The sequence below is a fragment of the Zootoca vivipara genome, chromosome 6, assembly GCF_965207765.1.
Source record: "Zootoca vivipara chromosome 6, rZooViv2.hap1.1, whole genome shotgun sequence".
Taxonomy (NCBI): domain Eukaryota; kingdom Metazoa; phylum Chordata; class Lepidosauria; order Squamata; family Lacertidae; genus Zootoca; species Zootoca vivipara.
The window spans coordinates 58,074,490-58,100,581 of NC_142589.1; the positions used below are offsets into that span (position 1 = coordinate 58,074,490).

The 26,092-nt window shown below is 47.0% G+C and overlaps 1 protein-coding gene across 19 annotated transcripts in view; it reads right to left on the reverse strand.

The window, feature by feature from the left end:
* Positions 1-26,092, reverse strand: part of MAP7D1 (MAP7 domain containing 1) — a 58,926-nt gene that overhangs the window by 15,166 nt on the left and 17,668 nt on the right. For 4 of the 19 annotated variants that reach the window (XM_088672266.1, XM_088672269.1, XM_088672267.1 and 1 more), the window contains exons 2-6: positions 12,617-13,075; positions 10,742-10,810; positions 6,618-6,781; positions 5,393-5,507; positions 907-1,017 (exon numbers count right to left, since the gene is read on the reverse strand). In XM_088672266.1, coding sequence (XP_088528392.1) covers positions 907-1,017; positions 5,393-5,507; positions 6,618-6,781; positions 10,742-10,810; positions 12,617-13,075 — 918 coding nt within the window. Of the gene's footprint in view, positions 1-906; positions 1,018-5,392; positions 5,508-6,617; positions 6,785-10,741; positions 10,811-12,616; positions 13,076-23,377; positions 23,523-26,092 lie in introns of all 19 variants that reach the window. The other 15 variants (XM_088672268.1, XM_060275825.2, XM_088672265.1 and 12 more) reach the window with 6 other exon arrangements.

The window sequence follows — 26,092 nt, forward strand, 5'->3', positions numbered from 1 at the left end:
GTAATATTGCCAGTTAAAAGGTGCAACCTAATGTTGCAGAAGAGGTACAGCTGAGCATGTTGCCTACTCAGAACCTCTCCCAGCCCAAATCCAGCACCTGGCTGCCTTGTGCCCCATCGTCTTGCATGGAGCCTAGCACCAAGGCACTTACTCTGTGTTCTCTGGGAAAAGCAATAGTTTGTTAAACCACTCTGGGAACTGTAGCTCCTTGGGAGGAATAGGGATATCCTAACAACTCTCAGCGCCCTTAACAAACTACAGTTCCCATGATTATTTGGGGGAGTGGTATAAGGGGAGTGGTTTGTTTCCTCAGAATCAGAGTTGGTTGCAGGAAGTCCAGAATGAGAGCCTTCCCGGCACATGACTTGGTCCAAGCTCTCCTTGAAGACTGCCACCGAGGGACAGCCCACCAGCTCTATTTTATCTAGACTGTCGGTTCCATTGTCAAATGGCTCTTATTACTGTCATCATCTTTCTCCTAATGTTCACCCACAATCTCTCCTCCTCCTCCTCTACACACTGCAGATATGTGGGCACAACAGGGTCTCTATCACTCTGCCTATCACCCAGATCTACCCGTTTACTTTCCCTATTGCATACCCTGCCGTTCAGGAGCCATGTTCACAAAGGAGGGCTAGAAACTTGCATTTAAAAAAGGATTAGAGCTGAGGTCCTTACAATGCTGAATTCTTTGCTGAATACCAAATTCTGTACTTCTGTGCTTGGGCAGAATTGCTACCCAAACTCTTGTGGTGTTATAGGTATCTTAAAATAATAATACTAATTGCTTTAAACGTGTTCGCCAGCCCTTGGCCAATGGGATAGGAATGGATACAGGTTTTAAATCAGTATCGCCCTTGCCCTCCCTCACCCTGGCACTGCTGGGTGCCCCAAGGGGTCTCTTACTTCTACTGGGCGAGTTCCAGAGAGTGGCAGAAGATTTGGAGAGGCGCTTGTTGATTATAGAGTCCACATGTTTGGGGAGATTTACGGCAGAGAGGGAGCACCTGCCCGCACCTACGAGAGGGAAAAGACACACGGGTGTTAAGGGCGGTGGGGGTGGGAAGTGACGGACATGCTAGCATGCAGCGGCAGAGGGCAAAAGGTCATGCAGTGGAAGGAGCAGGAAAGGAACGGAGACATTTGGTGGAGGGGTTTCGGAGTGTGGTGCTTGGATCGCCAGCTTGCACCATCTTGTGTCATGTCTGCAAGGGTACAAGACCAGCACCACCTGTTCACATGCTGATCCACAGCACAACCACACCTTGTTCAATGGCATGCCAAGGCACAGCTCAGCCTGACACAAGGAGGGTTGGCACATTCACTGTCTGAGAGTATACAGCTCCAGGAAAGCAGTACGTCCTGGGTTTTGTGACACAAAAACACCCTGTTTGGTAAGATATAAAGAGCCTAGTACCCTTTCCTTCTACATCCAAAGCAGGAAGTGCAGGCACCGATTTATAGCCTGCTCCTGCTGCACTTTTATAGAAATCAGGTCCCATCAAGCTGCCATGATTAGTACATATAGGGTGGGACCTTAGTAGCAGATTTTAAATACCAGGTTCCTGGCATCCCTGAATGCTGTTATGAAACATTTCCATTATCACAGTGAATACAAGATGGAGGCCAGACTGTGGTACAGTAAATAGCTGTGCCCAACCACAAGTGTGTCCCTCTTTAGGCTCAGACACCAAACAACAAACTGGGCTGAAAACAATCAAGACGCTTCGAATCAAAATGGCAAGATTTGTGGTTTTCCAAGGAAGGAATCTCCATTCTGAAGCAACAATGCTGAAGTTCAGGCCTGAATAGGTAACCATACACCTCAAAAGATAGCTGGATCTTCCTTCTCAATATTTAGCAGTTGTTCGTACCCCTACTATGAAGATGTTATAATAGTTCAGTAGATACTGGGAGTTAGTTTTTGCCTGGCCTTCCACTCCTGCCACTACCATCAGAAGCCCACCAGCCCATGTTCACTGCCATGGCAACCAAGTTACCTGCCACTCAGTAGGCCTTTCATTGATTCTGGGGAAGGACAGAACTGGTGTAAGCCTGATGCCAAAACATATAGGGTCAGATGCAATGTTAGTCATACCTGAAATTAATGGATAAGATTAACTGAGGTCCAACAACTTTTGTTTAAATCTAGTACCATTTTTAAGAGTCCACAGAGAGAGATGGCAAAGCCCTGGAGCTGCAGGTGCCCCAGTTGGTTGCATTTTCTGAGGTAAACCCTGAGGCAAATTTCTGACAGACAAAGATTTCTATGGCATTTGGACAGGCCCTCAGCAATTTGATAGGAGATAGTGGGAAATAAAAGAGTATCTGGGTATATATGAATGTGAGATAGTTGTACCTCATGCTAGTAAAATATTAAGTTTGTTGCATAGTTTGCTTGAAGGAATTATGATGCAGCCCCATGAGAGAAAGTTCCACAATGACTTGTTTCCCCCCCTCTCACTCCTCTGTTAGCAGGGATGGAGAACCTGTGGCCCTCCAGATTCTGCTGAACTACGACTCCCCTCAGCTCCAGCACACATGGCTAGGGATTGTGGAAATTATAGTTTAGCAAAATTTAGGGGGCCAAGGGTTCCCCACACCTACCTTAACAGCTTACAATGAGTATCCCAGAGCTGTAAAATGCCTAAGATGCTGACTCAAACCCTTCTAGCTCTAGCAGGGGAAAACAGAGGAAGGAAAATATGTGATTTGTCCTCTTTTTGCAAAATGCAGTCCTCCCCGGTGAGAACAAAGCTCACATTTCAGACTGGCTGGAGCTCTAGATGGAAGCATTCCTCTAAGATCAGGTTCCCCAACCTTGGAGTCTCAGATCCTCTTGGACAATATACCAGCCCCAGCCAGCACAACCAATGGCAAGGAAGGATGGGAGTTGCAAACTAGCAGCCTGTGGGTCCCTAAAGTGGGAAGGTTGTCTCAGAAGGAGGGGAAGGTTGTCTCAGAAGGAGAAGCAGGTCGCACTTGTCATAACAAACTGCAATTTGGAGAAGGTATGCCTCCTGCCTTGGAAGAAGAGCTGTCCTGTAGTCACACAACCAAACAGCACTAGGTGTAGATTACAACCAGGGCACAATGAGAAGTCATTACAATCCACTGGAAAAGACATGCAGATGATCAAGCTCTTAGCCGGTCACCATGAGCCATAACGGTTGTGGTCTTGGAGTAGGGGAGACAGGGTACTGATCCCCTGCTCCTCCACAAAAGTCACAAACAAGCAAATAAATAATGTTAAAAGAGGTACTTAAAACATGTATAGAGCGTCCTTCTGCCACCATTGTAACCACCCATCAACCAACCTCAGTCCATCGAGGACTAAGGGTAAGAACATCCAGGTTGAAGGGCTAGTTTCTCAGCAGGCATGAACCCTAGTACCTATCATTTCAGAAAGGTATTTAGTTATTTATTTGGACAAGTGACCTGTCCTACCTCAAAACCGAACACAGCTAATAAAATTTGAAACATACTCTGTGATACCAAAACTATAAAAAGGAAAGGAATCCAATTAAATAAATACACTACATTAATCCACATATACATAAAACCTCAAGTGAGACTCATAAGCAGCCCAATGCCTGTTGAAATATTAGATGGTTTGGGTCTTTCTGAAAAGCCGAAGTGTTTGAGAACTTATTTATGAGATTTATTACCCGTCCTTCACCAAAAGGTCACAGAGTGGGTTACAACAATAAAATATACTATAACACACACAGAAACAGTTAACAACGGTAAAACAAGAAATGTATCACATCAGTTAAAAACAGTTCTATATATAAAACAAAGCAGCAAACATTTAAGAACAACTCCATGCACATGGTTGCATATGGAATTGTTTTTAAAAGTTTGCATTGTTTGAGGTTCCATTCATGAAATAAAGATTCTTAGTGGTGGAACCAAACAGAGGAGGCCACAACCGTTGCCCTATAACGAAGTAAAAATATAGGACTTGGGAGGAGGGACCCCAGTTCCTGATCTGAGGGCTTCTATAGGAAGAGGATCTCTCTTGAGAGGAGAGGAGACTGAGTTGTTTGTCAGGAAGTGCCCAGATTGAATTTTGCCCTTGCAATAAACTCACTGAGCTGACTTTAGGCAAGCCACTTCCTCTCTCCCAGCTAGGACAGTAACACTGAGCTACATAAGAAAGTAAAGCAAGCCCCACTGGATCAAGCCAAAGATAATTCAAGTCCAGCATCCTGTTTACCACAGCGACGAATCAGGTGCCTCCAAGAAGCCCACAAGCAGGCATGAATGCAACAGCCCTCTCCCCTAAGGTCTGTTTCCAGACTCTGGTACTCAGAGGTATACTGCCCCTGATCATGGGGGTTCCATTTAACAGCTGTCATGGCCAACAGACCTACCTTACAAGGCTGCTATAAGGATTCCAAAACCATAATACATGTAAAGTGCTTCGAACACTCTAAAGTGCTTATAATGCTAATTAGGAGGAAGAGGTTTAGTCCCAGCCCACTCAGGACTTCAGAGTTCAAAACCAAACTGAGCACTGCAATAATATTACTAGTCCACAAACATTTTCACTGGCTTGCCTGTCCAGATACAGCTATGCTAATCACTCAAGGCCTGGAAGAAAATAAAAACTGATTTTAGCAAGCTTCCCCATCTGATTGCCTGGAGGGAATCGTTACTCACCACAAGTGACCACGCAAGCTTTGATTATTGTCTTGTCCGCTGTCTGCAGGGAGCCCTGCTAAGCCTGCATAACAAACTGCATACTCTCTCGCAAGCTCTTCTCTACAATCATAAGCGCTCAAAACCATCTTCAATCACAAATCTTAGCTTCTTGGGATGGAATATTCCACTGCAGATACTGCGCCCTTATATGTTTGTGCCCTGAATTACAAAAAAGCCTTGCACCTAAGCTTGTGCTGCCAGTGCCTGTGGACTAAATCAATTGAGCCAATAGCATCACGTGCCTCAGTGCCCAGCCCCAAGACGACCTGCGTTGTCCAGAAAAACCTGATGTCCAGAAAATGCAAACAAGTGAGGAAACAGATGTGGGAGGTTCTGAATAGCACGGAGGCAAGGAAGGGGAGTCACCACACCAGCGCATCCAACACCAGTTACCACGCCAGAGCATCCACTGGCTAGCAAGCTGCAAAGAAAAGGCCAGCTGCCCCCATGCAAGAAGGGCTGGTTTGCAATCAATCTAATTACAAATCAGCATGCAAAGGCCCCTTCTTGGTCAAGCGCATGCATGTGCAAAAGCACTGAGCCCCACTCCCCCCATGCTACCATTAGTGATCCTATTAAGCTCACTCTGGTTAGCCTACATGCACTTATTTATTGGCTCCCCACCCCAGTGGATGGATGTCTGTGCCCACACAAAGATGCACATGTGCCAGGTGTCTCCACTCACCATCCTTGTGAGCAGGGGAACCATGGTGCAGGGCACCAGCCCATGACCACCGGTGCTGCCGGATTTCAGCCCAGGTTTTCTTTGTTGAGCGCTGGATGGCAGCTTCATAACGCTCCTGATGAAGAAGGGGAAAGGGGAGGAGTCAGGAAGGATGGAGCCTCTGTCTGAATCCCTAGAGAGCTGCTGCCAGTCAGCATAGACAGTACTAAGCTAGGTGGACCATTGCTTTGACTGTACAAGGCCTATCCTGTAAAAACAAGCCTTGTATCATCTATGGGGCAGGGGGTGCTGTTGTGTGCAGAAGGTCCCTGGTTCAATCCCTGGCATCTCCATAGCATCTGACTAGCACCTGAATCCTGGGAAAGCCTCTGCCAGCCTGTGTAGGCAATACTGCTGCGCAAGATGGACCAATGGCCTGACTCAAGATAAGGCAGCTTTCTACGTTCTGTGAGAGACACGAAACCTTCAGCTGCCATTTCAGAGCCTTGGAGGTGAGGGTTTGGATGGAGGAGACAAAAACCCTTCCCCAAGATCTCTAGGTGGATATGAAGTTGCCTGGTTTACCTTTTTGGAAAAGGTATTTCATAAGCAATGTGCCCCCCACCCACTGAAAAGTCCCTCTCCAAACCACAGACCACTAAAAGGCTTTGAAGGTGTCAAAATAATTAATTCAGATCTCTGGAGAATAGAATTATAACAGAGATATTTTGCTGCTTAATGCTGCTGGATTTTATTACTTAGAAAACACTGTTTCTCTGTATTATTATCATACTACAGTCATACCTCGGGATACAGCCGCTTCAGGTTGTGCTCCGCGCCAAACCCGGAAGTACCAGATCGGGTTACTTCCGGGTTTCAGCACATGCGCGTAAGTGCTAAATCATGCTTTGCGCATGCACAGAAGCGCCGAATTGCAACCTGCGCATGTGCAGGCGCGGGTTGCAAACGCTGCAGGTTGCAAACGTGCCTCCTGCACGGATCACATTCACAACCCGAGCGTCTACTGTATTGGTTTTGTATCATTATTATTTTGGAAGAAAGCTGTAGTTCAACATGCATTTGTAGAGAACCACAGGTTAATAGCTACCCCTGTCCTATGCAATTCCATTTCCTGCTGCCTGGCAGTTGCACTGCAACCCGCAGCTTGCCTCTTCATGTGCCTTGTCACTGGCTCTCCTCCCCTCTGCCTGCCTCCCTTCCTGCTCCCAAGCCACCCCAAGCCCACCTTGTTCTTCTCCAGCTTTTGACGCTGGCGTTCCTCCAGCACAGCTCGCCGCTTCTCGGCACGAACCCGCTGCTCCTCCAGTCGACGCCTCCGCTCCTCCAGTTGCTTTTCACGCAGCACCCGAGCCTTCTCCTCCTTCTCCAGCCACAGGACCCGCTTGGCAGCTACTGGGGCGAAGACCAAGGAATAAAGAGGGAGGAAAGCAGACAGATGAGATAAAGCAATATAGTGCATAGCCAGAGCCAGCCCTGCCTACACACACACACACACACACACACCCTTCCTCACTCCTGGGACATATTACATTACAAGGAAACGGTGTGGTTTACATTTCATCCAACAAGTCCCTTAGGCAAAAAGAAGGAGAGTATTTTGTGGAAGTCTTGCAATCTGAATATATATCTGAAACAAACACTCTGCCACCTTCCTGCTTATAGCCAGATCCTTCCAGGAATCTTGCAAACCCAGCATGAAGGCAACAGCCTCCCCCACCATTTGCACCTGGTATTCAGAGGTAGGCTGCCTCTGCAGCTGGAGGCCCCACTTAGCCATCATGCATAATAGTCACTAACTAACAGACCTTCTCCTCCATATATTTGTCTAAAACGATATGGCCTCTTGTTCAGCTTTTAAAAACTGTTTTAATGAATGTATATTATTATCACTTTTAGCTCGCCACCTAGGGAACATATAAGCAGGCTGGATGTGGAGGGATAAAAATTCTGAGACAGAATACAACAGAACAGTTCTTTCCAACCTGGCTCCCTCTAGGTGTTTTGTACTGCAACTCCCATCAGCCCCAAGGCAGAGGTGGGCCAAATGCCACACCCTCGAGGCCTCCATTTGCCTGACAGTTTGGACTTTCCCCAGGCCACACCTCTTCCCCAGCCACGTCCTCTCCCCACAGGCCATGCCCCCCCCCAATTAGCCTGGCTGGAAAGAGTCACTGAACTCTGATAATGGCAGACTGTTGTGGGAAATTTAGATGGCAGGTTGCAGATCCAGTCAGCAGCCATGGAGGGCAGATGTTAGCTCTGATGGGCTCTGGTGAGCGCTAGGATATCAGATATTGATGCTGGGCCCTCATGCTTACACACAAACCCAAGCATTTTAGGTGGTGCATCAGTGGGAAGGTTAGACTAGTCTCTGCCTGGAAACGCCGTGGATCAAACTTGGGACTTTCTGCACACAATGCAGATGCTCTCCAAGAACTATGACCCTTCACCAAACAATTAAGATGCCTTATACAGTGGTACCTCGGTTTATGAACTTAATCTGTTCCTGAAGTCTGTTCTTAAACCGAATCTGAGGCGCGCTTTCCCTAATGAGGCCTTCCGTCGCCGGTGCCCTTCCGTTGCCGGTGTTTGCAAACCGGAATACTACTTCTGGTTTTACGGAGTTTGTAAACCAAATCGTTCGTAAACAGGACTGTTCTTCAACCGAGGTACCACTGTACTGAGTCAGGCTATTGGCACATTTAGTTCAATGTGACAGCAGAGGCTCTCAGACCGGGCTTTCCAGCCCTACCTGGAGATGCCAGCGCTTGAGCCTAGGGCCTTCTCCATTCAAAGCAGATGCTCTGCCACTGGGCTGTGGCCCTTCCCCTTTAACTACATCCATTACTGCCGCCATCATCTTCCTCATCCCCAGTGCTTCTGGGTCCCACCCTCGTCTTGCACCTCAGGGGTAAGGCCCTGAGTCGCTGGGGCTAAGGAGGAGACCAGTGGTTACAACACTCCCCAGTGCATCACTTCGCAGTGCTGGACCATTAAAAAATAATAATAAACATTAGAAAGCGGGAGCTGGCACTAGCTACAACAGGCCCCTGGCATTTGCTTCTGTGCTGATGCCAGGCCTGGGAACAGTCCAGAAAGAGGCCGACTGATGCTCGTGATAACTAGGCCTGCCTTTTCATTAGGGATTTATTTATTTTTTTGGTGGGGGGGGGAGAAGGTGAGAGGAGGTTGTAGTGTAAAGAAGGAGAATGCCTGCACTTTTAAAGTTAGGTGAGGGGATAGATGGCTGCTTCCACCTGCCTTGTTCCATCCTCCAGCACTGGGAGCCTTCATAAAGCAGCTGCTTCCATAAGAACTATTGAGAGGGGTTTCTGGTCTTTGGGGTTGAGGCATAAACAACGAAGGAGAGGAGTTGCTCATTGCTAATGCTTTGGGGCTACTTCTGGATGTGAAGTTATTGGGTATTTTTACTTTATCAACCCGTGAACTTTATGGTCACTTTAATTTTGATGGATGTTAAATATACAGTTAATTGTTGATTTGTTTAGTGTTATGTTGTTACGTTATCGTAGTGATAATTCTATTTTTTATTATGCAATTATTACTCTGCCGTATTTAGATGCTTTAAAAATGCGAACCACTTTAGAGAACAGTTGTATTTTGTGGGACGTAGTATATAAATAAACTGATTTTGACTTAAGGTTATCGTTTAATTGTTTTTATGCATTTTGCATGCAGAATGCTTTCAAACTGCCTCGAAGCAAACTTTGAAAGGCAGGGCACAAATATTTTAACTACAGTAAATAAAAATAGGATCTATCTGCAATGGAAAGCTGGGTTGGCAGGAGAGTTGGAAGGAATAAGGGGAAATCCTGCAGGAATTCACTCAAACAGGGAGTGGATTGCAGTAACTGAACCCCTAGCTTCATGGATGAAGCCCACAGCTGGTGACAGCAAGCTGGGGAGGGTGGGGTGGAAGACCCTAAACAACAAAGTGGATCAGGATACTAGCAGAGAGCGGGGGGGGGGGGGGAATGCAGTAAACAAAGGGAATGGGAAGCTGGCCTGAAAAACACATTCAGGCCAAACAATGGGGGAATGAGGGTGGAAAGTGATTTAGACTGGAGCGGCAAAAGTATTAGGAGGGGGAGTGATGGTGTGGGCAGTGTGGTGCAGAGGGAAAGCAGGAGAGAGGCCGCAGAACAGAGAGCAGCACCCAGCAAAATTAATGACTAGAGGTCTACTGCATGGGAAAGGAATCTTCTTTGCCAAGACATTACCTACAACACATCTCACAGATGCACATGACGGGGGCAGAAGGGGGGTGCATAACTGGCTGAAGTTTGTGTGTTTGTCTAGACTTGCTGGCCCAACGGAACGAAGGAAGGAAGGAAGGAAAGAAGGAGTGTGAAGATTTCTCTCCCACTCACGATTCAGTACACATGAGAGATGAATTTTCTCAAAATACAAGAGCCATGCAAAGTTGTGTTCTCCCAGACTCCGCACACGCAGAATTACTGTTGCGGGAGTGTGCAGGTATAAAGATCAACACCCTCACCCCACTACTGCATGTTCCTGTTGCTGCTCCTGCAGCCATCCACGTGTCAGGGGCTGAACATCTGCCACAGGGAGCCTGCCCTGTTCATTCGGAGGTGCTCTCTGGGTGATTTAGAGTCCTGGAGGATCAGGGCTCTAAATTGCACAGGGAGCCTACATACTGTGCTGCAAAAGGTCAGCTACAAACATGGGGGAATGGGTATAGGGTGGGGCTGGGCCGGTGTAAGAGGTTACTGGTCAGGGTTAAGAAGCTTCTGCTTGCTCTGCTGCTTACATGACAGTAATCCTGTGGGAAGTGGGGAACACAACTGATTAGGCAAATTGCATGCAAGTAAATGCATGTTAAGGTTTTAATTCATGTAACTAAATCCACAGGAAAGAAGGGTGGAGAGATAGCTATCTATTCTGTGAAAATTTAGTTATCTGGCAATTCTTTTCCCGCATTCTCATTATGTTTGTACCAGCCTGCTAAGAAGTTAGCGGCCTGCACTTCTGTACTGGCAGAAGAGGAAGGAAAATCCCCTCTTCCACGGACACCAAGGAAATCCGGGCTACTAGTCTCTTAGCAGGTAAAAAAACAAAACCCACTCTGCAGTCTATCAGGTGGACTGACTGGCAGAGGAAGCAAAAAAGCAATCTGTGCTTCTTTTGGCAGTCTACTTTGTGTGCCAGCTGTGGAAGAAGTGGCTTTCCTTCATGGCCATCAGTCAGTGTGAAATAGATAGATAGACCAAAGGGTCCTGGGCAAGAATCCCAGCAGATCTGCATGCTTCATTGCCTGGGGAGGGCCTGAAGCTTCCTCTGCCCCACAAACACATGCTTGCTTCTTACCTAGATGTTTGGCTCGTTCTTCCCGTCGCTCTCGAGCGAGTTTGTGCCTGGCTTGCGCCTTCTGGATATCTGAGGAAGAGAAGGAAGAGGTTAGGCCAGTTAGAAAAGTCATGTGCAAGTCCACCCTACCCCCTGCAACCCCAACGTTGATCAAATCCTCTTCATGTCTGCACCAGTCTTTCTAGACTACTGTGTCCCACTTGGATCTGAAGGGTCACACTAGTGGCATCACTGGCATTATTATTATTACCGTATTATTATTATTAAACAAAGGAGAAACAAAAACAAACTAACAATGTTTATATTTTTAGAGAAGTAAAACAGCAGGGTGGGGAGGAGGAGGAAGACAAGTAAGGAAAAGTAAAATCACACAGCAAATAATATGAACAGGGAATACTGAAGCTCCAAGTAGGACCAAAAATCTGAAAAGAAGGAAGAGAACTGCTGCAGATGGTAATGTGACTCTGCCAGCCATCATGCGTCCTTCTCTAGCACCAATTCAGGGAGCCAACTCTAGATGGCTTGTGGTGATATACCCCATGGAGGAGGAGCAGGAGAAGAAGAAGGCTATCAAGCCAGACACATAAATAAGCAAAAAAACTACTAGCTTGCAAATGTTTGTACTAGCTATTTCCATGATGGACTCAGGGGAGTGGAAGCCCTCTTCTCCCTGGGCAGCACGGAAGTGTAAGCTACTCATCTCTCATACTCAGGCCAGAATGAAATGTTGCCTTCTACCAAGTCAAATGGAGGAGAAGGAGAAGAGACAGAGGAATCCATCTCCTGCTCCTCTAGCCTGCTGCATTTCCAGGCTGGTTGCACAAGAAGAGATTTACGGAAGAAGAGATTTTCCTTCCTCCATAGCTAGGGCAAAAATGGAGCAACCTGCCTCTCCTCTCCCAGCCAGCTCACACGCCTGCACAGAACTTGTGGCGGCCTGCTGCTAAATATGACACTTTCTCCAGTTTACTAAGAACATATGAGAATAAGAGCCTGCTGGATCAGGCCAAGGGTCCATCTAGCCCAGCATCCGGTTCCCGCAGCAGCCAACCAGATGCCCGAGGGAAGCCTGCGAGCAGGACTTGAGCACAAGAGCCCTCTCCCATCCGGTGGTTTACAGCAACTGGTATTCAGAAGCATTACTGCCACTGACCATGAAGGCAGAGCATAACCATCCTGGCTAGTAGCCATTGAATTTATTCATTCCTCTCTTAGAGCCACCCACTTTGGTGGCCATCACTTCCCCCCTTGCAGCAGTGAGTTCCATAATTTAACTAGGTGCTGCGTGAAAAAGTACTTTCTTTTTTCTGACTTGAATCTTCCAACAATCCTCAGACGTCCACAAGTTTTAGCATTATGAGAGGGAATCCTTTCTCCTGTTGCCTTATTGTATTTCTTACCACAAGTCTTTTTTAAATTGTTTTATTATATTGCTGTGATTTTTAGTGCAAGCTGTCCAGAAAATTTTGTACTGAAAGGTGAAATGAAAGCATTTTAAATAAAGAATAAAAAACACTCACATGGGACAGAGATGGGGAGCATGTGGCCCCTGTTATACAAGACTCCAAATGGGGGAGGCCTAGGATTCCTAATGAAGCCCACAGGCCAGAGGTTCTCTATTTCTGCAGACCCAACCCACCATAATGACAAACCCCTGGCTGCTGTGTGTGTGTGTGTGTGTCTGTCTGTCTGTCTGTCTGTCTGTGTGTGTGTGTGTCTGTGTGTGTGTGTTTCAAACAGAGAAGCTGCAAACTTATCTTCTGTATTTCCACAAGAACAGTTCAGGAAAATGATGTGGTGAAAAAGATTCTCACCCAGCAAATTTCCGATCAGCTTTGAGTTCCGCCCCCACCCCCTGACATGCCCCAAACATACCTTGTTTGGTCCGGGGTCTGGATGGCCCCTGGGCAGGGGAAGGCTGTTCGCTCTTGGGCGCTGGTTGTTGGGTGCTTTCCTGGCGATGTTCTTCTTCTGTGGGAGGCGATGCCTGGGCACCTATCGGCGGGGGGCGGCCATTCTTAGGGGGCAGGGCCTCCACAGCCAGGAGCGTCGTGGCAGGCAGTGGGCCCGCCTGGTTAGTCTGAAGGGAAGGTTTCGCTTCCACAGGGGGCACCGTGGCAGTCTTGACACCTGGGGGACCATTTTGAGCAGGCAGCGTTGCCCCTGTGGGAGAAGCAGCAGGCGGCAGAGGGGCGGCTTCTGGTGGGAGGGGAGGAAGAGGCTGGTCACTTGGGTGTGTTTCTGTCTCCCTCATGAGGGGCGCCGTGGCAGGCGAATGGCTAGTCCGTTCACTGAGGGGGAGCGGGGTTGCTTCCGGGAGGGTCCCTTCCGGGGCTGTAAGACAGAAGGAGGCAAGAAGGCTTATGAGGAGACGCCCTCCGAATACTTCTCAGGCAAGCGATCCCTCCCTCCCCCCACAGCTTGAGGAAGGGGTGCCAGGCACAGCTCATTTAAAGTACAGTAAACAGCAATCACAGCTAGGCACAGGCCCGGAAACTGGCATACTCAGATGAAGCAGCAAAGTATCGTTGCCACCTTTAGGGTGGTTGTCCCCACCCCACCCCACCCCACCCCACCCCACCCCACCTGATAGGGTCCCTGTGCCTCTAACATCTGCACAGCAGGCCAAACACAAAACACAAATCCCTCTCCTGACATCAAGTGCAGTTCACTTTTTGCTTCTGTAAGATTTCCTGAGGCGGCTGTTTCCAAGCTTCCCTCCTCTAATTGTTAAATGAAGATGGAGGACTTCAAAGGAGCTGTGGGCCCCCATTCTTCTACCCACCCACCCTGCTTGGAGCACAGGCACCCGCAGGAATTTTTCCAGGGTGCCTGTGTGTGCGTGCATGTGCAAAAGAAAGCACTGAAAAGTGGGGGAGCAGGATAGTTTCTTGCAAAAGAAAAAAATACTAATGAGAATAATAGTGCCTCTTATCTCAGGTTCTACAAATATTTGACACTTTCTATTAGCTGGATCATGTAGGGGGAGAAACTCACGCCCACCCTCCGCCCCCTGGTGCACTCGACCTGGACCAGCCCAAAGAGTCAACAATTCCCTCCTGCTTCCAGTTACATAATTCACCGCCATCCCCAACACACACACACACACACACACACACACACACACACACACACAGAGAGAGAGAGAGAGAGAGAGAGAGAGAGAGAGAGAGAGCTCTCCCTTGTAGCAACAGAGTCCTTCGCAGACAACAATTAAGTAATGGAGCAAGAATGTCCAGCGTGAGACCTGGCAGAGGCCACAAAAGAAGGCTATAAATGCTCGTCCCGCCTTGTGCTGAAGAAGGCTCCTTGCAGACTCCTGCAGGATGGAAGGCATGAAGAAGAGGCAGGGGAGAGGGTGGGGTGAGGCCAGCCTGCTAGCGGTCAAGATTCAAGGGAGATAAAAGTCCTGGGGAAGGGAGGGGACACAGTGGCAACAAAAAGGCCTGGGGTGAGCAACAAGTGGAAACCAAATACTGTCCTGCATCAAGCCATTACTCTATTTTTGAACGGGAAAAGTGGGGGTTTGCAAGTGTTCCGACTCAGAGAAGCTCTTCCATCAGATCGAAGCCCCCTCAAAGCTACACTAAACACAACGCCAGGATCAATTCTTGACATCCGTGGGAGGTCATGTAAAAGCTTAAGGGAAATGGCAAAATAAAGAAGCCTTCTCCAATCTAGGGTCCTCCAGATGTGCTGGCTGGGGCTCATAGCCCAAAACATCTGGAAGGCCCACATGGACCGTTAAAAAAAGGAAAAGAACAGCAGCTAATACAAACTCCTAGCCTTGGATAGTTATTTTCATATTCAGAAGTCATTTGCCATGCTGGGCTCTTGGAATGAGCATTCTCCCGGCCTGGACTCACCGGTGACTAAGTTGTTATACTGCTGTTTTCTGCCTTCTTCTTGCAGAGCTTCATAGCAGGGATAATTTGCTAAACATGTTTCTCAGCTTGCAGGAATTCCTGATCTGAGTCACCTTTGTCCCTTGCATCTCTGTGTCACAACCCTCTCCATCCTCACTCTGGCTGTAAACAGCCTGGAGTGGCTGCCTGCAGAGAATCCTCCTTTAAGGCAAGAGGGTCCTTGCCTCACATATATCCTCTCTGCTCTTCAATCTGGATGCATCCCTTCTCCTTGAGCAAGTGGAAAGACTTGCTGTTGCACTCTGTTTCTCAAATGTGGGTCCCCAGCTGTTGTTGGGACTACAGTTCACATCATCCCTCACCATCAGCCCTGCTAACTAGGGATGGCGGGAGTTGTAGTCCAACAACAGCTGGGGTCCAAAGTTCGAGAAACGCTGCACATAGGGACATCTGATTGGCCACTGTGAGGAATGGATGCTGAGCTAGACGGGCCTCTGGTCTGATTCAGCATCCAGGCTCTTCTGAGGTTCACCCCTGCAACTCGACTAGCCTCACTTTCTGCAAGCAACTCTGCCCATTCTCTTATACTTCCCCTTATGCTGGAACTCTGTCACAGAACACCTTCTGTAGGACATCACTTCCCTTTGTTTCTTTGGACCCAACACAAAATGCATGTCTCAATGAAGCCTGTAACTTCAATCTTCAATTCCTTATTCCAAAGTGATATACATCCCAAGTGTGTGTAACAGAATTCACACACTTTTTATCCCTGCAGTACAGGCAACTGGGGTGGGAGAAAACGAATGAAAGCAACCCAGCAAGGTAGGGGGGGGAACTGTGTTGAACTCATCCCCCCCCCAAAATCATTACATGTGTAAAACTGAAACACAGCCACACCCAGCTTTATATCTCAACAGGCCAGATACAGTGGTACCTCGGGTTACAAACACCGCTAACCTGGAAGTAGTACCTCAGGTTAAAAACTTTGCTTCAGGATGAGAACAGAAATTGTGCGGAGGCAGCGGGAGGCCCCATTAGCTAAAGTGGTACCTCAGGTTAAGAACAGTTTCAGGTTAAGAAGAGAGTTCCAGAACAAATTAAGTTCGTAACCAGAGGTACCACTGTACTTTGGTGTCAGCCCTATCATTTGGCCCTTAGTCGGTGTTAGAAATTCCCTGGGTGCCAGGCGCATTTTAGTACTGACACGAGTCCAATTGCAACTACAGTACGTGGAGACTTCTGGGTGCCAGGCTGGTGACAGATATCTCCATCAAGCCAGTTTAAAAACCTCTGCCTTAGTCCATAGTTAATACCATTTCCATTTGCACTTTATGTGTGTTTCTCCTTCTTGCATACTGGGGCAAGTGCAAGCTATAGTCAAGCAATGTAGTTGAGATCATAGAATCGCAGAATTGTAGCATTGGAAGGGACCCCAATGGCCATCTAGCACAACCCCCTGAAGAATAGACATTCCACTGTGGCAGCTGTAACCCAGGTTTAAAGTGCCATTTGGTACCTAGCTTATATAGCTGAGTTTCTAACACTGCCTTCGTAGGCTCTTTGGGTGCTGACTTTACATTTCCTGAATTCTGTAGAATTCTCATGTACGTTGCTGACTGGGAGCGGCCGCCAAGACCACATAATACCGGTCTTGAAAGACCTACATTGGCTCCCAGTAAGTTTCTGAGCACAATTCAAATTGTTGGTGCTGACCTTTAAAGCCCTAAACGGCCTCGGTCCAGTATACCTAAAGGAGCGTCTCCACCCTATCGTTCTGCCCGGACACTGAGGTCCAGTGCTGAAGGCATTCTGGCAGTTCCCTCACTGCGAGAAGCCATGTTACTGGGAACCAGGCAGAGGGCCTTCTCGGTAGTGGCACCCGCCATGTAAAACGCCCTCCCACCAGATGTCAAAAAGAAGAACAACTACCAGACTTTTAGAAGACATCTGAAGGCAGCCCTATTTAGGGAAGCTTTTAATGTTTGACAGACTATTGTATTTTAATATTTTGCTGGAAGCCGCCCACAGTGGCTGGGGAAACCCAGCCAGATGGGCGGGGTATAAATAAATAAATAAATATTATTTATAATGGGAGCAGTAGCAAAGCGTCACACAGAAACACCTTAGGGAGCCTCATTCTATCAGTCCCATGAAGCCCACTATAGTGCAGCCTTCAATAGAGGGGGCTTTCTTGGGCCTCGGGCCTCAGAGAGGTACCATCACCAAACTTTATTACGGTCACAGACCAGCATAAGATAAAAACATGCTAATAAAATAAAGCCCATCTGACAGTTGCCCCAGCCACGAAACACCCCCGACATTCCATGCACTTTGCCTGATCCTCTTTTAGAAATAAACAGCAAATTGCAAGAACTCGGGCCAGGAGGAAGATGAATTTCAAGTAAATCTTCAAAAGGTTTTATTTATGTAATGATGAATTCAAATAGGAATCAATTCCAGTATGATAGGCAAATAAAAATAAGGCAAACATACTTGGTACACTCTGACCATTAAAACGTTGCTGATGAAGAATTGTCGAAACAGGGCCTTGTCCTGGGATTTTTACACTGGAATTTATTTTTATAATTGAATTCCTATTTGAATTCATCATTACATAAATAAAACCTTTTGAAGATTTACTTGAAATTCATCTTCCTCCTGGCCCGAGTTCTTGCAATTTACTGTTTATTTCTGGACTTCACCAAGAACTCCAATTTCTCCAGTGATCCTCTTTTAGAGCCATATAGGTTGGTTGCCATCACTGCCTCCTGTGGGGACCAACTCCACAACACCTTCATGCCCTGCATGAAGAAGATGTAAGCAGTGTCTTAGGAGCAGAGCTGAGTGGACTCCCTGATGGGAGCCCTCCTGGTCTTGCTCATCACCTGCCCACTGTTCCCTTCTTAAGACTCGAGGTGCGCAGGATTGAACCAGGGACCGTCTGCTCACGAAGCTTGTGTTCTGCCTCTGAACTCTGGCCCCACCACCTTCCTCTCTGGCAAGAATCATGCAGCCAACAGAAAATGCTGTACATTTTCTGCTATCCCCAATCCCCCCCCCGCCATTCCTTTAAACCTTTAACCATCTCTGCATTGTGTAATTAGCAGCTACAAGTTGCACAGTTAACAGAATCTCGCTCTGTTGGGTAATGATGGATGGTGCATTTCCATGCACGAGACAAAGGGACCTCAGCAGACAGAAAGTAAAGAGAGAGGGAGGTGGAAATGGGGGGGGGGCAGCGGCGGAGAACAACCGAGTGGTAAATACGGAAGGGATGGCGGTTGGCAAGGAGATCTGGAGACAACTAAACCTCGCAGCGTTTGAGAAATTGATTCCAAACAGCGCTGCAAGTTTATTCCAAATGGCATTAACAAGTTTCCTTTTCATTCTGCTCCTCTTCCACAGCCAAATCAGTTTAATCATGCCACCCAGGAATGCCAAACAGGGGTGGTGGTGTGGGCTTTCCAGCGCTATCATAATTAATGTTTTGACTAACAAAGCCGTTCTTCCAATCCATGTTAATTAAGGCCCATGCCACAGCTGCTGCAGAGTATCCAGGTGATTTGGGGGGCAGGTCTTGGGGAAACGTCACTGATGCCTGAAGAAGTGGGGGAAAGAAGCAGGACTGCAAAAAGAAAGCCCACTGTGACTCTTCCCAGAAACTTCCGAATGACATTTGGCAGGGTCTGCTGAAGACAGCTGTTTCTGCAGCCACGTCTCTGTCGAGAGAGGACGGACTTGGCCCTTCTCTGATGGCCTTCTGCCACTGTGCAACAGCCTTTCTTTTCCAAGCTGCTACCGGTAATTATAGGAAAGCGTTTATACAGAGTCCAGCCATTGGTATCGTCTCTACGCCACGGGTAGTGGACTTTTTTTTGGCCCAAGGGCCACATATCCCATCAGCTAATGCTCTGGGGGCCACATGTCAGCAGTGAAGGAAGGGACGGTCCGATCTGTCCATTTTTGTTTCTCTCCGTTTCTTATTTTCAAATCTTAAGAGTTCAGTTCTCCACACTTCCACTTGAGTTCCGGATTATTATTCTCAAGTCCCAAAGAAAATTCACCAGCATTCGAATGTGAATATCTCCAAATATTTGTTTGCAATTTCCCCCAAAATACATTTTTTGCAAAGCAATCTCCCCAATATATCTTATTTCCAAGAATATATGCATTTTGTGCATACTTTACCTCAGTATATGCATTTTTGTACACTTTATTTGGCTACAGAACTGCACAGAAAAATCAGAGTTATGAAGGACAGTGGTGTTTCAGTTTGCATGTTGTTTCAGGAGTGCAAATTAGCTAAATGTAAATGCCTTCAAATGTAAACTGAATCGGATTTCTCCCTCACCCCTAGCAGTGGGTGTGACCATTCCACATGCACACACGCGCTCTCTCTCTCTCTCATACACACACACAACCCTGCTCCTCATTTGATCCTTGCCTCCTCCCCTCCCATTAGCAATTTGCATCCCCACTACTATGCTGAGCTTTCCAGTCCCCACCCCCACTTTTTGCTGTCCTCGCCACTCAAACTGGTGAGTTGGGGGGGTGGGATGAGCAGGCACACTGACAGATGCTCTGTCAGCGAACCACAACTCTTCCTTAATTTTATTCTGATGTATTTCGTTGGCTATGTCCCCACCCCAGCCCCAATATTTGGCATTCAGAGGATTGGCAAATAGTTCCCTGGGAGATGACATCATTGTTCTTGCTGTGAAATAAGTGGCTGTGCTTTATCCCATCTCTGCCCTACTCTGGGGAAGGGCCATAGTTCAGTCGCAGAGCACATGCTCTCCATGCAGAAAGTCCCAGGTTCAATCCCCAGCATCTCCAGAGAAGGCTGGGAGGGATTCCTTTCTGAAATTCTGGAGACTCGCCGCCAGTCAGCACAGATGAAGAAACGCCTAACTCATTATAAGACAGTTTAGTAGGTCTGTACCTACACCACTGTCTGTAACTGTAGGCTCTTGTAAGAACTTCCAGCTCCAGATTCACCAATATCCTGTTCTTTGTTCATATAGCCAGAACACTGGCAAAGACTGAGCATGTACACACACAGAGAGAGACAGACTCAGAGATGTACGGATCTCCTTCCTTCTTTGGCACCTGCTGCATGAGGACACATTGATGGCAAGACCATAGTAGAGTCAGTTTGCAAGCTCAAACAGGAATATTCTTTGTAAGTAACTACCATTTTCGGAAAACACAGCATGTGACTTTGGTACAAGGTTCCAAAACCTGATCACAGCAGACACTGTTGGTGCACCTGGCCAATGAAGCACTTGCCTTAAATTCTGCATCTTGCCCTAATTAAGCAGCTGGAGGGGGAAACGTCACCACTCAGCTACCTTAGCACAACCTATTCAGATTGCAAAAATAGTGGGTTTTGGAGAGGAGGGAGGAAGGCAGATTGCTTCTGAGCTAATACTTCCTCCTAGAATTGCCACCCTTTTTTACTCACTTTTTACGGAGTTCCCAGTTAATGTTACTGTCAGCCAGTTTTGTGGTGTTCTGTTGTAGTCTCCCCTCAGGCCAGATTTGTGGCAATTTTGGGGTAGTAAAACACAGCTGCTGCACAATTTTGTTTTGCGCTGACAAGTGATGATGACTCTTAATGGCTACTATAGCTTTAATTAAACACTTCCTGTTTGCAGTCTCAGGTAATTTATTGCTTTGCATTCAGTGTGGCAGTAAAACTAGTGAGGAATGTCCTATTAATTGCCTGCCATGAATAGCCTTTTTAATACAGCCTCCCAGAGTCCATTTCTCTTCCCAAGGAAGGGGAACTATTTAACTATAAAAATGGGAATTAAAGCTTTCTCCCCTTGCGGAAAAAGAAACTGACATGGGGTGGGCAATTTTGAGACAACATTTAAGGGGAAATAAATCTGCCACTAATCTTATTGCCATGCTCAACGTGAAAAAATAAAAACATCAAATAAAAACTGAATACAGGAAACTTTTAATTAACATTAGAAAGGACATTTGCTGAATGGAACTTGCTTATGAGTAATATTATAGAAGGGGTCTTGGCCATGGGGAACAGCATTGCAGTATAATCTAGCACTATATGCTTATGTCGAACTTCTAATTTCACTTCCACAAAATTGTGGGAAAGCACTGCATAAGTAGGGCTAAAGGCTCTAATCTAGAATTAAGCAATAACAGTACAGTGGTACCTCGGTTTAAGAACAGCCCTGTTTACGAACTATTTGGTTTACAAACTCCGCAAAACCTGAAGTAGTGTCCCAGTTTGCGAACTTTACCTTGGTCTAAGAACGGAATCCCAACGGTGGAAGGGCACCGGCGGCGATAGACCTCATTAGGGAACGTGTGCCTCGGTTTAAGAATGGTTTTGGTTTAAGAACGGACTTCCGGAACAGATTAAGTTCGTAAACCGAGGTACCACTGTATTTGCTGTTTATACCAGAAGGCTCCATGGGGCTTGCAGAATGAAGGCAGGCATGGGCTTGGTAACATTAGAAGCTTCACAGTGCAGAAGGGATGAGTAGAGAAATCCAGCAGACAAAACTGGTTTGCATAAAGTAGCGGATTAATTACTTATTTTTAAAAGGGGGGAGGGGTAACAATATGGGGAGGGGCACAGTAAATGCCTGGGGCCCGTATTGAACTACTAAGATTATTATATCCTCTGGCCAATGGAAGTCTGATGTAAGCCAAATGTTTTCTCTGACTCTTTTGCTGTAGAGTGTCCATGCTGGTTTTTGTGTGAACAAAAAGGAGCGTCTCCACCCCTATCGTTCTGCCCGGACACTGAGGTCCAGTTCCGAGGGCCTTCTGGCGGTTCCCTCATTGCGAGAAGCTAAGTTGCAGGGAACCAGGCAGAGGGCCTTCTCGGTGGTGGCGCCAGCCCTCCCATCAGATGTCAAAAAGGAAAACAGTTACCAGATTTTTAGAAGACATCTGAAGGCAGCCCTGTTTAGGGAGGCTTTTAATGTTTAAGAAATTAGTGTATTTTAATGTTTCTGTTGGAAGCCGCCCAGAGTGGCTGGGGAAACCCAGCCAGATGGGCGGGGTATAAATAAATTATTATTATTATTATTATTATTATTATTATTATTATTATTAACATGAGGACTAGAAGCATGCTCTCAAAAAGATTAAAGAACTACTACATTTAAAAAGGAAATAGTTTGCACATTTGCTAATCTCTGGTGTGTTCACAAATGACTCTTAATCCCCATCTCAGGGTGTGTTCACATTACCGCCTTAGAGACGCCTGTGAAGGCATTTTCCCCAGCTTTCCCCCCCCCCTAGCTGTTCACATCAGCTGTTCACACACAGGGAGCATGGGAGGGGATATCTCTAACCTATGCAAAGGTGTTTACATCTTGGCCAGAGAGGATAGCAACTGGCTTAAGGATCCCAAGGCTTAAGGACTCCAATCAGAGTGAAGCTTCTTTGAGAAGCATTACAACAAACAATAGTTTTTTGTAACGAACTACAGGATACATATGTCCTGTGATCATGCATTAAAAACCCACCTAGCACTGGAAACGCAGTCAGTGTGCAGGAAATGGGAGTATGATGGACACAGTCTCAGTGCAAACGCCAATTTAGCATCCAAGTTCCAGCAAGACTCCGGGCAAAGCAATGTAGAGTTACTTTCTATTGACTTTAAAAGGCCAGAGGCAGAGAGCAGAGTTCTTCCAGTCTGACCACACACACACTTAGAAAAAGAGATGCAAAAGTTGAGCAATCTCCTCCAGCTATTTTTCCACCAAACAGCATTCAGTTAAAAAGTATATTTCAACAAGTGTGGACAGGTTCCGGGTGCAAGGTTCCCTTCCACCACTGGCAGGTCGGTTTTAAAGGGGTGGGGGTTGCACTTTCTGTCCATACACGATGGCATCTGCTAATGGAAAGATGTAACTCTGGGTAGCCTGCAGGACTTTGAAGCTAGGAGTGCTTTCAAATTGGTCACAAGATCTCCCTTCTTTCAGTTTTTGTTCCACACCCGTGATTCTTTCCAGTTTACAGCGGGGAAGGAAAGATGCTCACAGTTTTTCTGTATGCCCACGCGCACACACACGCACACGTCAAACCGAGGCCAAATGAGCAAGATGGGAAAGGCCCGAAGTGGGGGGGGGGGCAGGCGGGGAGAGAGTGAGGCAGGTGGGAGGAGGGTGGAATTGCTTGATGTAGTGGAGGATAACATAAAAAAGGTTGCAGCAGGGCAGAGAAACATTTGGCATCAGGGAGGGCTTTGCTTTGAAAATTGCTGTTATGACAAAAATTACATAAGGCTGTCAAGTAACTCAAGAACGCGTGGCTAATTGAATCAACTGTTTTCCGCACCCCCCCCACCTTTTTCTTTTTACTAAGCCTGAGCCCCAAAGCAATCTAAACACACACAGACACTGTTATCAATATAAACACACAGTCACATCCACATTTAAAGCACAAGGCTCCCCCAAAGAATCCTGGGAACATACAGAGCTGCAATTCCCTTAAACTACAACTCCCAGCATTCTTTGCAGGAAGGCATGTGCTTGAAATGCACGATGTGGGTGTGTGTGAACCAAGTCACCACATGAGATCCCAGCAGTGGGGTCCACGTAACACACCTTCCAACATTTCATAGACTTTTTGTAACATTCCTGCCCGCATGCAAGGATCGCTGCTGCTCAAAGCCCCCCTGCCACCCTATCAAATGGTTAAGCATTACTGCTGGCTCTGCATCAGATAGAGCTTTGGCCTGACCCAGCAGCCAGGCTCCTCTTCTTGTGTTCTTATGACCACTCACAGGTTCTCCCGATGACATGTTCCAGGCCAGATAATCAGATCAACACTTGTGTGGCGAAGCCAGGGAACATTCAAGACTCCAAATTTAGTGGCACTCAGTTAAACCACTGCAGTCGGGAGGTTGCTGGTTCTCCATCAGACTGCTTCTGAAATAAAGATTAGACGCTTAAAATAGGCACTTTCACCCCACGCAACCCTCGTGGCCGTAACAACTCGAGGCAATTTTCTGAGTGGTGGTATGTTGACATCCCACTACCTCTCATGCTAGAGATCCGCCTTGTATACAAGAGGTCGGGTTTAAGAAATGCCTACAGAATCTGATCAGCATCTATCTAGTCAAGGGGTCTGTTTCCAGGCCACAGAAGTCAGGTAATGTAAGGGGGAGAAAGTACAGAGAACCTCCCCCCTTGCATCAGAAGTAGCTCCTCCCCAAGCAGTGATGGAAGCGAGGGCTCTGAGGAGGCTAGTCAGGAAGTGGAGAGAGAGGGCCAGGGCTCCAGCAGCATGGGAGAGCCCCGGCTACACAGGAGGGAGGAAAGAGGGGGGAAAGGGGGAAAAGGAAAGCATGGAGCGTAGACCCTTTCCTCTGGTTCCGGAATTACGCAGGAGAAAGAAAGGGAGGAGATTCACTGTCCCGAGACTCCTATGTTGGAGAAGATCACCTGGGGGGGCAGTGCCGGATTCTGCATCGGAATGAGCAGACATGTTTTACACACCTGTCTCACTGTAAATAGACTGCACTAATAAAAACTGTTTAAAGACAAGCATGCGGAGCGTCGTTACTCTGGAGTAGTCGCAAGAACCCCTGACAGGTAAGCCTTTGGAAGCTCACAAACAGGATGTGACCATAGCACCCACCTACACCCAAGTTGTTTGTACCCAGCATCTGACAACCCTAGCTCCAACTATGTAAACGTTCAGCAGCTTCTGCCACCAACGGCAGAACAGACTGCAAAACAGACGGCAGCAAATTGAATTTTGATACTTTAATGGAATGCAACTGAGCATAATTCTACATATTCCTTGAAATGCAACAGCAGGTGCCCTGCAACAGGTGGCGGACGCAGTAGGCCTGAATTGGGAAACCCTCTTCCTCTGAATGTTTACCCACAAAAGGCTGAGCATGCTTCGATCAAGCCCCCCCCCCTTTTCGGCGGGGTGCGGGGAGCGAGACAGAATGAGCAACACCAAAACACCTTAGCTCTGCAGAGCAGAGTTAAAAGCATCTGGGAACTACTGGAGGAAGCGAAGAGTTTTCAAAGCAGAAAACTACTCACTCTTTAGGATTCTTCAAAAAGCAACGCTGACAGCCGGGGCTGGTGAGAATCAAAGGAGACAAATCGAGCTGTTTGGAGATGTGGATCTTGAAAGCATATGGATGACAGCAACACTTGCTAAATTTCCTAAGCTGGCAAATGCATTTTGTTTATTTTATGTACAGTATTTACATATTTCCCAATGACAAAAAAATGTTATCTTGGTGATTTGCATTAAATAAGGCTTGCCATTCAGGCAAAGAATGACATCAGGTGTGGGGCAAGAGAAGCCGCAGTTGCAAAGGAACAACAGGAATTTCTGAGTGTGTTCCTGATTGTTCTTTTGCAAGTGTGGCTTTGCAATTCAGCAGCTTAAAAACCTGGCACGCAAAGGAAGCCCTGCTGTTATGAGTGCCACTTGGGAGCTCCCAACTGGAGTTAATCACTGATGAAAGTGCGAGTTTGCAATTGGCACCAAATTTAAACAGTGCCAAATATAAGCCCTGCTGCGTTTAAATAAATCTAAGTTAATAAACCTTGATTTAGCATTGTATGCAAACCCAGCCTGGTGCCTTAACTATAGTCTGTAAATGAAAATATGCCATGGTTGTTCTTGGATTACTCTGGTCTAGTTTGCACAATGTGGTGAGCTAAACTATATGGCTTACTATATGGCTTACTGGGACCACACAAACCAGAACTTTGCTGGTATAAAATTCAGAGGGTTTTAGCAAGAAGTTACAGAACATGCCCTACCTGGAAACAAAGCAGCGTGCCCAACCTGAAAATTATGCAGGCGCAAACAGTATTGAAAGTGAGGTTGCATATGACCACCCCATACCATAATGAGCGCAAATAATCATAAACACACAATAAAAAAGGATGTTGGGAGGGGCCCTTAGAACCACACCATTAATATTGGGGTGTGTACCCAATATTCATTGCAACCACAGCATTCAGGGAAAAGAGATTTGAATCCTTTCTTTCCCAAGGGCAGCTCCAACACAAAAACACTGCCAAGAAGATGCTGCAATGTCATCTTCGCATGGTCTATGTTCGAAGACCAAGGGGCATTGCTGCTTTTCCCAGGCATCCTTATGGTTGAGGGGGGTCGGATCCTAATCCATATCAGTCACTGGAGGCACTGGAGTTGGTCCCGACTCTGCATTAGTTAACTTGGAGGATGCCCCAACACATGATCTTGTCTACGTGGCGCCAGGAAAACCCTGGCAGGCATCAGATAGGATTTTGGTGCAGGATATCAGGAGCAGGGCAGACAACTGGGTTCAACAATCACCCACCCAGTTGCATCCTTCTGTAATTAGGGGATGAGAATGTGGGGAGGAAGTGATATCAGGATATATATATATATATTTTACCACCATCAGTGGTGGCAGCCAGGGCAGCTTGTCTCAAGGACTCCCCAACACACAAGTAGTGAAGGCAGCTAAGCTTCTTTA